The sequence below is a fragment of the Bubalus kerabau genome, chromosome X (assembly GCF_029407905.1).
Source record: "Bubalus kerabau isolate K-KA32 ecotype Philippines breed swamp buffalo chromosome X, PCC_UOA_SB_1v2, whole genome shotgun sequence".
Lineage (NCBI taxonomy): Eukaryota > Metazoa > Chordata > Mammalia > Artiodactyla > Bovidae > Bubalus > Bubalus kerabau.
The window spans coordinates 154,412,972-154,428,439 of NC_073647.1; the positions used below are offsets into that span (position 1 = coordinate 154,412,972).

The 15,468-nt window shown below is 43.2% G+C and overlaps 1 protein-coding gene across 1 annotated transcript in view; it reads left to right on the plus strand.

The window, feature by feature from the left end:
* Nucleotides 1-10,513: 10,513 nt before the first annotated feature.
* Nucleotides 10,514-15,468, plus strand: part of TXLNG (taxilin gamma) — a 42,657-nt gene continuing 37,702 nt past the window's right edge. The window contains exon 1 of the mRNA XM_055563003.1: nt 10,514-10,767. Within this exon, the coding sequence (XP_055418978.1) occupies nt 10,666-10,767 (102 nt within the window). The 5' untranslated portion in view covers nt 10,514-10,665. The remainder of the gene's footprint in view (nt 10,768-15,468) is intronic.

The following is a 15,468-nucleotide window of genomic DNA, read 5'->3' on the forward strand; positions in this document are numbered from 1 at the left end:
ATTTTATGTTATGTGTATTTTACCATTAAAAAAAAAGTTGAAAAAAATGCATGTTTGTCCTACCACTGGTGTATCTAGAAAAAACTGGAAGGCTGTCCAATACAGTGTTAATAATGGCTCTGTCTTGGTAGTAAGATTGTAGGTGATCATTTTTTACTCTATATTAATCTGAAAGTTTTTCACTTGCTATATACTAGTTTTTTATTGGAATATAGTTGATTTGCAATTCTGCATTAGTTTCAGGTGTACAGCAAAATGAACCAGTTATATGTATACATATATCTACATCTAAACAGCCACTCTTTTTTTTTAGATTCTTTGCCATATAGGCCATTACAGAGTATTGAATAGAATTCCCTGTGCTATACAGTAGGTCCTTATTAGTTATCTATCTTATATATAGTAGTGTTGGGCTTCCTCTGTGGTCCAGTGGTTAAGACGCTGCACTTCCACTGCAGGGGGTATGGGTTCAATCCCTAGTTGAGAGAAGTTCCACATGCTGTGTGGTGTGGGCGAAAAAAAAGATATATATATAATAGTATGTATATATCAATCCTATTCTCTCAGTTGACCCCCCCATCCCCTGGTAACCATACGTTTGTTTTCTATATCTGTGACTCTACCTCTGTTTTGTAAATAAGTTCATTTGCACCCATTTTTAGATTCCACATATAAGCAATATTATATGATATGTGTCTTTCTGTGTCTGACTTATTTCACTCATTATGACAATCTCTAGGTCCACCCATATTGCTGCAAATGGCATTATTTTCCTCTTTTTAATGGCTGAGTAATATTTCATTGTATATATGTACCACATCTGCTTTATCCGTTCCTCTGTTGATGGACATCTAGGTTGCTTCCATGTCCTGGCTATTGTAAACAGTGCTGCAATGAACATTGAGGTGCATGTATGCTTTTGAATTATGTTTTTTTTGTCCCCTGGATATATGCCAAGGACTAGGATTGCTGGGTCATACAGTAGTTGTATTTTTAGTTTTTTAAGGAACCTCCATACTATTCTCCATAGTGGCTGTACCAATTGACATTTCCACCAACAGTGTAGAAGGGTTCCCTTTTCTCCACACCCTCTCCAGCATTTATTGTTTGTAGATTTTTTGATGATGGCCATTCTGACCAGGGTGAAGTAGTACCTCACTGTAGTTTTGATTTGTATCCATCTAATAATTAGTGTTGTGAATCATCTTTGCATGTGCATTTTGGCCATCTGTAGTATATATATTGCTTTCACAATATGAAACATCAATAAGGCAATTTCATTACAGATCAAAAAAACTAGAAAGAATAAAAAAGATAGTAGAAATGAATGCATGAAAATAAACCAAAATCAGACTCAATGAATCACTGACTGATCAAAAAATAAAATAAAGAGAAAACTTAATAATATTAGGAATGATAAAGTGTTACAGTCACTGCCAGCTGCCTTTCCAACATGAATGGTACTTTAAAAATTATATATATATATATATATGTACCTATAAAAATGTGTATACAGTGTGCTGAGTGAAAGAAGCCTGAGAAAACGTCACATATTGCATGATTGCATTTATATCAAATATTCAGACAGAAGGAAGATTGATAGTTGGAGGAGCAGAGGAATGGGGAGAAATTGCTTACTGGGTAAAGGGTTTTATTTTGGAGGGATGGAAATGTTTTCAAACTAGATAGAGGTGGTGGTTGCACAATATTGTGAACGTACCCAATGCTACTGAATTGCTCAGTTTAAAGTAGCTAACTTTATATGATGTGACTTTCACGTCAATAAATTAAAAAATATAGTATGTATTATTAGATATATATTACACTCTATACAGCCTTGAGACAATAGGGTAAATTTGAAAATGAACTGGATAGCCAATCAGATCAGATCAGTAGCTCAGTCGTGTCTGACTCTTTGCGACCCCATGAATCACAGCACACCAGGCCTCCCTGTCCATCACAAACTCCCGGAGTTCACTGAGACTCAAGTCCATCGAGTCAGTGATGCCATTCAGCCATCTCATCCTCTGTCGTCCCCTTCTCCTCTTGCCCCCAATCCCTCCCAGCATCAGAGTCAGATAGCCGATGATACTAAGAAATTATTTTTAGAAATTTAGCATGGATAATGACACTATAAATAGGTCCCTCTGTCATTCGGGCCGCTGACACCACAAAAGCCCACCCAGAGCTGAAGTTGGGCAACTGCGCTGGTTGTGAAGCTTTCCTCTGGAGCTGCCATGCCCTGCCCTTCTCCTTGGCCCACTGTTCCCTCTTAGGCCCTGCCACTGGGAAGTGCTAGCGGGCAGGCTGAAGCAGAAAGGGACTTGTTTCTCGGTTCTGTAAGCATAAACTCAGCAGTGGTCTTCTGGTTGTAATGCCTTCAGTGGTTGCCTTTGATTTCCTCTTACAGCTTTTCTCTTGAACCAACCTCACCACAGTGTCCTCAAAGACCCTGGCATCGACAGCACCCCCTCTTTAGACATCTGGGTTCCTCCTCTAAGTTTTGTCAGCTTTTTTGTCTGTTTGTTTCTTTTTATTTTCTTTTGTTGAAGTGGAGTTGATTTACAATATTGTGTTAGTTTCAGGTGTAGAGCAAAGTGATTCAGTTATGCATGTTGGTGTTCAGTCGCTAAGTCATGTCCAACACTGCAATCCCGTTGACTGCAGCATGCCAGGTTTCCCTGACTTTCGCTATCTCCCAGAGTTTGCTCAAATTCATATCCATTGTGTCAGAGATGCCATCCAACCATCTCATCCTCTGTCATCCCCTTCTCCTCCTGCCTTCAATCTTTCCCAGCATCAGGGTCTTTTCCAATGAGTTGTCTCTTTGCATCAGGTGGGCAAAGTATTGGAGCTTCAGCTTCAACATCAGTCCTTCCAATGAACACCCAGGACTGATCTCCTTTAGGATTGACTGGTTGGATTGCCTTGCAGTCCAAGGGACTCTCAAGAGTCTTCTCCAACACCACAGTTCAAGAGTATCAATTCTCTGGTGCTCAGCTTTCTTTATAGTCCAACTCTCACATCCATACATGACTCCTGGAAAAACCATAGCCTTGACTGGACGGACCTTTGTCGGCAAAGTAATGTCTCTGCTTTTTAGAATGCTGTCTAGGTTGGTCATAGCTTTTCTTCCAAAGAGCAAGCGTCTTTTAATTTCCTGGCTGCAGTCACCATCTGCAGTGATTTTGGAGCCCAAGAAAGTAGTCTGTCACTGTTTCCATTGTTTCCCCATCTATTTGCCATGAAGTGATGGGACCGGATGACATGATCTTGGTTTTTTGAATGTTGAGTTTTAAGCCAGTGTTTTTACTCTCTTCTTTCACTTTCATTAAGAGGCTCTTTAGTTCCTCTTTACTTTCTGTCAGTAGAGTGGTGTCACCTGCATATCATATCTAAGGTTGTTGATATTTCTCCCAGCAATCTTGATTCCAGCTTGTGCTCCATCCAGCCCAGCATTTCCCACGATGTGTTCTTCAATAAGCAGGGTGACAATATACAGCATTGTTGTATTCCTTTCCCAATTTTGAACCAGTCCATTGTTCCATGTCCAGTTCTAACTGTTGCTTCTTGACCTGCATACAGGTTTCCCAGGTTGCAGGTCAGGTGGTCTGGTATTCCCATCTCTTTAAGAATTTTCCAGTTTGTTGTGATCCACACAAAGGCTTTAGCACAGTCAATGAAGCAGAAGTAGATGGTTTTCTGCAATTCCCTTGCTTTCTCTATGATCCGACGGATGTTGGCAATTTGGTCTCTGGTTTCTCTGCCTTTTCTAATTTCAGCTTGTACATCTGGAAGTTCTCAGCTCACATACTGCTGAAGCCTAGCTTGATTATGCATATATATGTATATACCTAAATTCTCTTTTTTCTGATTCTGTTCCATTATAGTTTCTGACAAGATACTGAATATAGTTTCCTATGCTATACAGCAAATCTTTGTTGTTTTTATCATTCTTAATAACACCAACCTCTCTCTCTTTTTTTCATCCAGTTCTAGAGGCCATAGCTGTTTTTTTAGCAATTGCTATCTTAGGGTTTTCATTTTGCCTTTTCAGCTCTCCAATATATGGGTTAACCATTCTTTATATTAAACTTTGCCTATGAAAATAATTTTTATTTCTACCTTTTGACAGGACATGATTGATGCATCAACTACAGTTATTCATTGTATTTGCTTTATAGCTTATTGAAATCTTAGCTTAATGAAATCTTTCATTCTAATATTTTTATTTTAATCGAGGAGCCTGGTGGGCTACAGCTCATAGGGCCACAAAGAGTTGGACATGACGGAAGCAACTTAGCATGCAAAAAATATAAGGTAGCTAGGAATAAACCTGACAAAAGATGTATATGCCATAGAAGGAAATATTAAAGAGCATCTAAATAAAAGAAAGATATACTATACTAATACATTCATGGATGGGAAGACAAATATCTCTAAATATGCCAATCTTCTCCAAATTAGATCTTAGAAGGAGGCCTGGAATCTGCATTTTATCATCCTAGCAGAGTTTGAAACTGTGGTTTTGGACAAACTTTAGAAAACACTGATGAAGAAGGATAGTATTTCAAGTCATAAATATTTTCTCCAGGACATTTTATATCAAGGCCTTCAATAGCGCCTAACCTCACAAGTATTTTGTATTTGTCTTTACCATTGTCTCGGAGAAGGCAATGGCACCCCACTCCAGTACTCTTGCCTAGAAAATCCCATGGACGGAGGAGCCTGGAAGGCTGCAGTCCATGGGGTCGCTGAGGGTCGGACAGGACTGAGCAACTTCACTTTCACTTTTCACTTTCATGCATTGGAGAAGGAAATGGCAATCCACTCCAGTGTTTTTGCCTGGAGAATCCCAGGGACGGGGGAGCCTGGTGGGCTGCCGTCTATGGAGTCGCACAGAGTCGGACACGACTGAAGTGACTTAGCAGTTACCATTGTCTTTATACATAGTTTTAATTTCCTTTAAAGTCTGTAATTCTGGCTGAGACTTGTGGAAATAAATCAGAACAAAATTCAGGAAGCCTATATATGCAACATATGTATTTGAATTTTTCAAATGCATGTACTCTCTCCCAATATTCCAGACAGGACAAGAGTTTTTATTTGAAGTATCCTGTTCCTTCTGGAGCTGGCACCCCAGCATGTGCCAATCTAATCATACCCTCCACAGCCAGCCATCAGTATGCCTGAGCAAGCTGGCTATAATAACATTTCTAAAATCTTACAGTGTCTGCCAGAAACGTGGAAGTGTATAGCAAACGCTGAAACTGGCCAAATTCCTATAAAGACTAAAATCAGGGTGAGCACCCAAGGACAGCATTGGGTAATCGAATCAAACAATCACCTCTTTGTTCTACAGAAAGGCAAATACTCTTTTGCACTACCTGCAACCCCAATAGTGTGCAAGAAACATGAAATTCAACTCTTTAGTTGAAATAATACCCTTGGCTATTTTAAAGGTTGGTAGGAGCTTTCCTTTCTCTAAAAATACTCTGAGGTAGACAAGTCAAACTAGCATGGTTACTTTAACACCTGTTGATCCTTCAAGATATGGCTTAGATGTCATTTTAAACCCTCCTTAAACTTCCCCTTCACTAGTAGAAAATATGCTCAAGATCTTACTTTGCAATAATACCTCTATCTTCTGAGTTATGCTAGTTTTTCTTTTCAATTTTCTTTATTGGAATACAGTTGATTTACAATGTTGTGTTAGTTCGTGCTGTACATTGAGTCAGTTTACATATACATATATCCACTTTTTTAAGATTCTATTCCATATAGATTATTACAGATGAATTATTTTACTGTTTGTTATCACTCTCCATTGTTGGCCTGAGAGCCCTTATTCTAAATTGTGATATGCCTGGTGTCTAATTAAGGGCTCAGAATTTAGCAGGTGGGCTTCCCAGGTGACTCAGTGGTAAAGAATCCACCTGCCAATGCAGGAGACACAGGGGATGCAAGTTCCATCCCTGAGCTGGGAAGATCCCCTGGAGAAGGAAATGGCAACCCACTCCAGTATTCTTGCCCAGGAAATCCCATGGACAGAAGAACATGGCGGGCTACAGTGCATGGGGTTGCAAAGAGTTGAACAAGACTTAGTGACTGAGCATTTACGCAATGTAGTAGAATGTAGTAGGTGCTTGGTAAATGTTTAACTGATGAATGAAAACTTTCTGTTGCCACTAAGTTTACCTTGGGATGATCTTGGTCCTGTGGCTGCCTGAGGTCTTCTCAGTATAGGAAACTCTCTGAGAGGTCGCAAGAAAGGATATCACATGGGCAATCGGAGGTTTGGCCCTCATCTGTATAGATTCAGAAAACCAAGTGGTCAGTGCATTTTCACCATTCAGAGGCTCTTTTTCTCAAAAAGTATGTATTGAGGGCTTTCTCTGAGCCTGGCATTCTGCTGGGTGCTGAGAATATAGGAGTTTCATGAGCACAGCCCCTGCCTTCACTTCATTTACCACTTGGCTGGGGGGAGTCCATTCAACAAGCCCTAAAAGGAAACAACTCAAGGGAGTTCCCTAGTGGTTAGTTATGATTCTAGGCTTTCACTGCTGGGGCCCAGGTTCAACCCTTGGCAGGGGAACAGAGATCCTGCAAGCCAAAAAACAAAACAAAAAAACCCAAGCCCCATATACTGGAGAGTGGGACCCCCCAGGATCCTCTCTGTCCATGGAATTCTCCATGCAAGAATACTGGAGTGGGTTGCCATGCCCTCCTCCAGGAGATCTTCCTGACTCAGGGATTGACCCTATGTCTCCTGCATTGCAGGCAGATTCTTTACTGCTGAGCCACTGGGGAAGCCCCACTGGCGTGGGTAGCCATTCCCTTCTCCAGGGGATCTTCCCTGCCCAGGGATCGAACCCAGGTCTCCTGCATTGCAGGAACATTCTTTATTGTCTGAGAGAAGGGAAGCATCTAAATAAGTGAGCCCATATTTAGGTAAATGCATAGCCTTTAGGGAGGAGGAGGGGAGAATACCCCCTACTGGTGAGGAGCTGTTTTTCTTGTACCTTCACCTTTCTGGCAGGAACGCTTCTTAACCAAAACACTAAGTCCTTGAGCAAAAACGTAAGAATAATTAATGCAGACAGAACGTGGGATGCCTTTTAAAGACTTGGAAAAAAGAAACGATAGCTCTTTTTCTTTGTTTGTTTGTTTGTTTTATTGAAATGATAGCTCTTGAAGACTGAAAACGTAACTCAACAATGATTTCAGCAGAGGATAGTGCTTTACAGAGCTTGGGTTCAGGCTTGACAGTAATCTCTTTGAAAGCATTTAAGATAAAATTGTAAACAAAGAAGGGGTCTATAAAAAATCAGGTTAGTCTGCCCCAAGGAAGGAGACAGTCATCTGAGACCCAGAGAGCCAGGCAGAAACTATTCTTTCTCTCTCCCTTCTGCTAAGTTGTTTTCCTTAGAAATGGATCACTAAGCATGGCCCACTTGCAAGAATAGAGGAATCAGACTCCACCTTTTTCTTTTTTTCTTTTGGTAGACTCCACCTTTTGAAGAGAGGGGCATTAAGGAACTTGTGGACAGATTTTTAAAACGCTACCACCTCCATTAAGGACATTATAAGAAGCAGACCTCTGAAATTCATATTTCTCACTGGAGCCAAAATAGCTATGTTTATCTTGAGCACCCAGTTTGCTTTTATTTTTTTATGTTGTGACTCGCTCTGTAAATTGTGTTTCCCTCTTTTCTCAGCTGTCAAGAAGCTCAAAATAAAAATCTGGCTTACCTCTAGCTTGTGGACAAGGCATATATTTCATGTAATCAACTCACCCATGACTTCATCTTATTTTTCTCAAACCTTTTATCATTTTCACTTTTTCTCATTTCTTTCTCTCCCTCTCTATTTGTATATAAATGAATGATATGACATATATCTGTATCTTCACACACATATGTACGTCATGGCATATCGTGTGTATGTTTACAAGCCTTCCCAATACCTTTGAAATAAGAATGTATATAACTAAAACAAAGGGCTTCCCTCGTAGCTCAGTGGGTAAAGACTCTGCCTGCAATTCAGGAGACCTGGATTCAATTTCTGGGTCGGGAAGATCCTCTGGAGAAGAAAATGGCAACCCACTCTAGTATTCTTGCCTGGAGAATCCCATGGACAGAGGAGCCTGGCAGGCTACAGTCCATGGAATCACAAAAGTCAGACTCAGCGACTAACCACCACCACCAACTAAAACAAATACAATGAACTATTTTTCATTCCTCTTAGGACTTGAGGTCACTTGCATAGTCCTTTTGTTTTCTTAATAAAGATAACTATTGATTTTTTTTGTTCCATATATCAGTTCAATTCAGTCATTCAGTCGTGTCTGATTCTTTGTGACCCCATGGACTGCAGAACACCAGGTTTCCCTGTCCATCACCAATTCCCAGAGCTTGCTCAAACTCATGTCCATTCATTCGGTGATGCCATCGAGCCATCTCATCCTCTGTCGTCCCCTCCTCCTCCCGCCTTCAATCTTTCCCAGCATCAGGGTCTTTTCTAATGAGTCAATTCTCCACATCAGGTGGCCAAAGTATTGGAGTTTCAGCTTCAGCATCAGCCCTTCCAATGAATATTCAGGACTGATTTCCTTTAGGATGGACTGGTTGGATCTCCTTGCTGTCCAAGGGACTCTCAAGAGTCTTCTCCAACACCAAAAGCATCAAATCTTCAGCAATCAGCTTTCTTTACGGTCCAACTCTCACATCCATACATGACTACTGGGAAAACCATAGCCTTGACTAGATGGACCTTTGTTGGCAAAGTAATGTCTCTGCTTTTTAGAATGCTGTCTAGGTTGGTCATAGCTTTTCTTCCAAGGAGCAAGCGTCTTTTAATTTCATGGCTGCAGTCACCATCTGCAGTGATTTTGGAGTCCAAGAAAATAAAGTCTGCCACTGTTTTCATTGTTTCCCCATCTATTTGCCATGAAGTGACAGGACCAGATGCCATGGTCTTAGTTTTTTGAATGTTGAGTTTTAAGCTAGCTTTTTCAATATTGTATTTTCAAACAATACAGAAAATCATGAAGTAAAAATACTCCCAAGTTTCACCTCCCAGGGAAAAACATTATTAACATTTTGATTAATGTCCTTCTAAACATCTCTTTATAAACCTACAGGCAATTCTATAAAAGCTGGATTTTTTTAAAGCTTACTGTGCTATGTAGATTTTCTAGGTCAATTTAAAAAATGCTTATAAAAATAAAAAATGTTTATCATTTTTAGTAGCTGCATGGTGTTCTCCTGTACCATAAATTAACTGCAGTCTGTTTTAACACTCAATTCCCCAGGTCAGTTAGAAGCAGCATTACCGATAGATTATTCTGCATCTGGCTGGGACTTTTGCTTTTCAGAAGGTGAGGAATAGTGGCTGAAGCCATCAGCTTTATATACTCTAGGCATTTTTATATAGAGTCTAGGTTAATTATCTGTTGTTCTAGTTTTGAAATGTCAAAGCTGGACTGAGATGTTCTGCCTGTGAAGTAAAATAATGGTACTTTCCCCAAAATTCACAGAAATAATTAAAATTAATAGAAGGAATTCCCCCAATACTGAAATTTATTCTCATGTAAGTTATTAAATCTTTGGGGCCTGCAACCACTGCTTTGTATTCTCTCATAAAAAATAGCATACGATTTACACAAATTTTCATAATGAATTATTTAAGGCAACATGTCAGGATTTCATGACAGTCTGTGACTATCAAGAAGCTTGGTCACTGGACATCTGGTTCCATCAGATATAAATAGGGAGTACTCTTGAGAAAAACTCCATCCCTGCCCCAATTTCATCAAGAAAGAAAATGGACTCAGCAAACCGAGTTTGCTAAAAAAATTCAGTAACGAAACGACTGGCGGAAAAAGCGGAGTACGTTCAATGTGTATTAAGCGCCAACTAAGGGTGGATGGAGAACTGTGCTAGAAGCTAAGGCGGTTCAGCCAAGGCGAATATGACGCAGCCCCCATTGCGCAGGAGCTCGGGATCGGTAGGCGGTGCTGAAAGCTCTGGTGGAGGGGCAGGACTCGGGACAGGTGTCCGAGCCAGAAACCGCAAATTCTGAAAGCCATTACAACTCTCCTGCCTTGAAAGTCACGAAGTATTTTCTCTATTCCTCCAATCATTCGGCCTCAGTTCCGGAAAAGAGCAACCAAAACAAAAACACAACAATGTGTCCCCGATCCCGCTCCTTCCCAAACACTGAAATATTTCTGAACTTTTCCCGTAGGATAATAAAGATACTGGTACATCGCTCCTAGGAAACTACAAATCCCAGGAGGCTGCACACACAGCACAGTCGCTACTCTCCCGCATTTCGGAACGCCGCATTACGCTTCAATCCTGGTCCGCGTCTGCGAGCCATGGCTGCGCTGCCTGCTGGGACTTATAGTCCGCTCCAGAGTCCCTTTCTCCCTTCACGCAGACTCGCGCGGCCTCGGTTCGCCCTTCGGCCCTGCAGAAGCCCAGCCCCTGCTTCAGTGCTCCCTACCCCCATCTCGTCCTGTCCCCTCGGGGGCCAACCTCCTCCGGTCACGTGGGAGCCCTGCATGCGGCGATTGGCGGAGGGGTTCAGGGGCGGGGCGCGAGGCCCTGAGAGGTTCCGTGCCCCTTGTCGGGCCGCTTGTTTGGCTGCTGCCGTCACCTCATGGCGACGCGGGTAGAGGAGGCTGCGCGGGGAAGAGGCGGCGGCGCCGAGGAGGCAGTTGAGGCCGGACGGGGCGGACGGCGACGCAGCCCGCGGCAGAAGGTCAGTGTGGGGGCTGGCCGCCTTGTTGCCCGGCCGGGGAAATGCTGGGGCTAGCTGTTGCGGGGTCCACCTCTTCACTCTCTCGGGTTACCTTTTAGCCATGGGGCGAACATCCGGCCCTCTCCGGTCCCGGGGGTGACGACAGTGGGAGCAGGTGGGCAGATGAAACCAGGATGGGTGGGGTGGGAGGTCTGATGGTTGGGGACTGGAGGCGCGCGGCGGAGGCGGGAGAGAGGGCAGGGGGCGCACCCTGGTGAGAGGGGGAAGGGGTGCTTGGCGGGGGCGCGCCAGGTGTGACAGCCACGTGCGGCCGGCGTCGCGGGGCCCCGGACACCAGGTGTTCCCTCTCCCAACCCCCGCCCTCCGCGTGCTTCCCGTGCTCCTAGCGCTGGGCACCACCGTCTAGGGGCTGCCGGGGGTCACGGACTCGCCCTCGCGCCCGGCAGGTGCGCGGGGCGCGCTGCGGGGTGCGTCCCAGCGGCGCGGGCAAGGCTGTTGCGCAGTAAGATAACGGCGCGGGATCCGGGGCTGCGCTGCGCCCCCCTTCTCCAGCGCCACTGCGCCGGCTGGCGAGCGCGGCCGCTCGGCCCCCGGGACCCAGGCCCTGGGGCCAGTGTCCCGGTGCTAAGGGCTTGGCTGCACGTGGGGCGGGCGGTGGGGAGAAGATGCTGGAGGACCTGGTTCCCGCAGACTTGGGAGGAACATCGCGGATAGCCGGTCTTCCCAATGCAGCCCTCCTTCCCCTTATATTTTTCCCCCTTTTCTTACTTTATTGACCCCCCCCCCCACCCCACCCGGTGAGCGGACAGTGGAGCGCTTCCCCTACATTGGCCTTTGGTCTCTCTTGATCTGGGAGTTGCGCTGGACCTTACTTGACTCACGTCAAGGAGTTTTCACTGTCTCCCTGGATACAGGAAAATCAAGACCTTCAGAATGGGAGAATTCTACTTGTTCTGGAGTCAGTGGGTGGAGTTCGAAAAAGATTGCACAACGAACGGGGTACAGGGTTTTCAGGGCCCAGGAAGAGAGAAGTGCAGGGAAACGGACTGGAAAGGTGGAATCTCGTCTTGTTCTTTGCCGGTGAACAGATTGAAACGTTCAACTTGTTGGACGTCCTGCTTGATCACTCGGGGCTGTTTAATGTTACTTAATTATGCATTTGAATACTCATAAAGATCACTCCTTTAGGAAATTACGAAATAATATTTTTCTAATGCGACTCGTGAACTTGAAAAAGAACAAAGGTTGGTTTTCCCTCTGTGCAGAATGTCAAGAATTAGCTTTTGGGGGCCTGTTTCTAAGGTTAGGTGTTTTCACGTCTCTGCATGAGAGTGTCACTACTTCTCAATTACCTTTCTTTCTCTTTGTACTCAAAAAGAAAGATCCAGTGCTTGCAGGACTGAAAAAGAAGCTGTGGACTGAAGTAACTCTAGGGATTCAACACTGTCACTTTGGACACCTCACTTACTCTCTGAGGGTGGGGAGCCAATCTCAGTGTTTGATTTCGTAGGTCCCCCAGAGGAGGACTCCAGTGAAAAGCCACTGTAATTGAGGACATGAGTTCCTTTTTATGCCCTTAGCAAAAGGATAAAAAGTCTGAATTAGGAACTGAGATTTAACCAACTAGCATTTTAAAGGACCAAGAAGTAATGACCCTTTGAGGCAGTACTCTGTTTGACAGCTGGATGAGAAGAGACCTGTGTGTCTGTATTGTCTCATTTTTGTTGACTTCCATCAGGCACCTTTCTTTGCTCAGGCTATTCCGGGCATCGTTTTTCCTTTTGATTTCCAGTTGACTATGACATGGAATTGAAATGCATGGTTAAACATTAGTTTTTGAATTTTAATTAAAAAAAAGAAGGATGAATATCTTGTGTTTGCAGAAGTTACTTTTAAGTTATTTCCTTAGGACCCTTCATTTTTTATTTCCTCTGGGCCAGTAGCTTGAAAACATATTCCTAATTCTAACTTAACCTCTGCCCTATTTTTTCAGGAAGCAGAAATGGTGTTTTAACTGATTGGGTTGTTTTGAAAATATTGAAGGAATTAAAGAGGACAGTGAACATTTTGTCACTTTTGGGTTACATTATGGGACTTAAAGTGAGAGACAATTGGAGATGGACTTTGTTGCTTCCTGTTTGTCTTAACCATCTTGTCATTCTTGACCTCAGGTAATTTTGCATTGTTTCATAGCTATGACTGATTGAATGGTCTCTTGAGGTACCTTTTCTGTTTTAACATTACAGTACATTTCTAAGAGTCTCTTGAATTGTCTAAAACTGTGCTGAGGTGATAGCCACTTGCTATTGTGCCTGTTGCTATTTAACTGTTAATTAAAATTAAGTAAAATTAAAAATTGCTTTCCTCAGTATACAAACCACATTCCGTGTGTTCAATAGCCAGTGTGCCTGGTGGCTGCTGTATTAGAGTAGATGTAGAATATTTCCATCATTGCACATTTCATAAAGTTCTCTTGGATGACACTGGCCTAAAAAGATGGATATTACTTTGTTAAGTATTCTAGGCATTTTTTGGAACCCCAGGTTCATTCATAGAACTTCTTAAATCCCTATGTAGAATTGGTGGGTTTTTTGTTTGTTTGTTTCTATTTTTACTAGAATTTGTTTTATAAGATTGAGTTTTCAAAAATTAATAGGCTTTTTTTTTTTTTTTTTTAGCAGTTTTAGGTTTACCAAAAATTGAATGTAAATTGCGGAGTTCACAGGGTATCCCTTTGCCCTATTATTTATATCTTGCAACATGTGGTACATTTGTTACAGTTGATGAGTCAATATTGATAACCTTCCTACTAACTAAAGTCCATAGTTTACATTAGGGTTCATTGTTGGTGCTGTACCTTCTAAGAGTTTTGACACATGTATAATGACATATATACACCATTACAGATATCATGCTGAAGAGTTTTACTACCCTAAAACCTCTATCCCATCCTCTCTTCCCCCAAAGCACTGGCCACCACTGATCTTTTTACTGTCTCTATTCTTTTGCCATTTCTAGAATGTCTTAAGGTTGATTTTTTTCCCCCTAGATTTTTGCTTGGAGTGTTAAAAATTATTTAACTACTTTTAAACTTATTTTTAGGAGAAGGCAATGGCACCCCACTCCAGTACTCTTGCCTGGAGAATCCCATGGATGGAGGAGCCTGGTAGGCTGCAGTCCATGGGGTCGCTAAGGGTCGGACACAACTGAGCGACTTCACTTGCACTTTTTACTTTCATGCATTGGAGAAGGAAATGGCAACCCACTCCAGTGTTCTTGCCTGGAGAATCCCAGGGATGGGGGAGCCTGGTGGGCTGCCGTCTATGGGTCACACAGAGTCGGACACAACTGAAGTGACTTAGCAGCAGTAGCAGCAGCAGCAAACTTATTTTTAGGTCCCATAGGAAGGATACAGGTATATGGGATCTGTGCTCAAATTAATGAAATCTTACATTTATGTGGTGACCTGTAGTATTTATGGCATATTTGCACATACATTAACTCTGTCAGCATCACTCATGCTATGGAGAAGGCTGAGCAGCTGTCATGGTCTTCATTTATAGATGACAAATTGCTCAGCAAGGTCACGGAATTAGCCCAAGGGGTGAAGCTGAGTCTGGAACCCAATATCCTTTCATCATGTTGCTGCTTAGTCGCTAAGTCTCTAAGTCTTGTCCGACTCTTTGCAACCCCATGGATCTACACTACAGTAATAAGTAGGTGGTAGTGGGCAAATGGGCTTCCCAGGTGGCTCAGTGGGTAAAGAATCCGCCTGCTGTGCAGGAGACACAAATTAGATCCCTGGGTTGGGAAGATCCCTGGGTTGGGAAGATCCTCCGGAGAAGGAAATGGCAAGCCACTCTAGCATTCTTGCCTGGAAAACCCCATAGACAGAGGAGCCTGATGGGCTACAGTCCATGGGGTCACAGAGTTGGACACGACTTAGCAACTGAATAACAAACAACACTGGGCAAATAGTATGGATTTGAAGTCAAGACTCATGGCTCTTCCTGCTTATTAGCTCTGTAGCTTTATAGCCTTGAGCAGGTTTTGCAATCGTTCCAAGTCTCAATTGCATCATCTGTAAAGGGGGCTGATGCTAATCCCTAATGCATAGGACTGTTGTGAAGCATAAGCGTTGATGTGACACGTTCAACACAGTGCCAGGCATGTTCGAATTTTACTTGGTCTGGAGGGGAGTATATATGAAAGAGCAGTTTCTCTTGCTTTCAGGGTGTTATTCTGTAAATCTGTCTTGCGTGTTCTCAGCGCTCAGTCACTTCAGTCCTGTTGGACTCTTTGCCCCCCGTGCACGGTAGCCCGCCAGGCTCCTCTGTCCATGGGGTTTCCCAGGCAAGAATATTGGAGTGGGTTGCCATGCCCTCCTCCAGGGGATCTTCTCGACCCAGGGCTTGAACCCAGGTCTCCTGCATTGCAGGCAGATTCTTTACCCACTGAGCCACCTTGGAATCCCAAATCTATCTTCCAACCTTTGTATTCTTCCCTCTTCCCAGAATCTCTCTGTGATCGACTTAATGAGGAAAAATCAGGTCAGGGTGGGGCAAGAGTATGGGATAGAAAGGAACCATTTGATTATCTTGTTTTTCTCCCCATTTGCAAACTTGATGATGAATTTCCACTCTCCTAGCACAGAGATTGCTGCTGCTGCTAAGTCGCTTCAGTCGTGTCCGACTCTGTGCG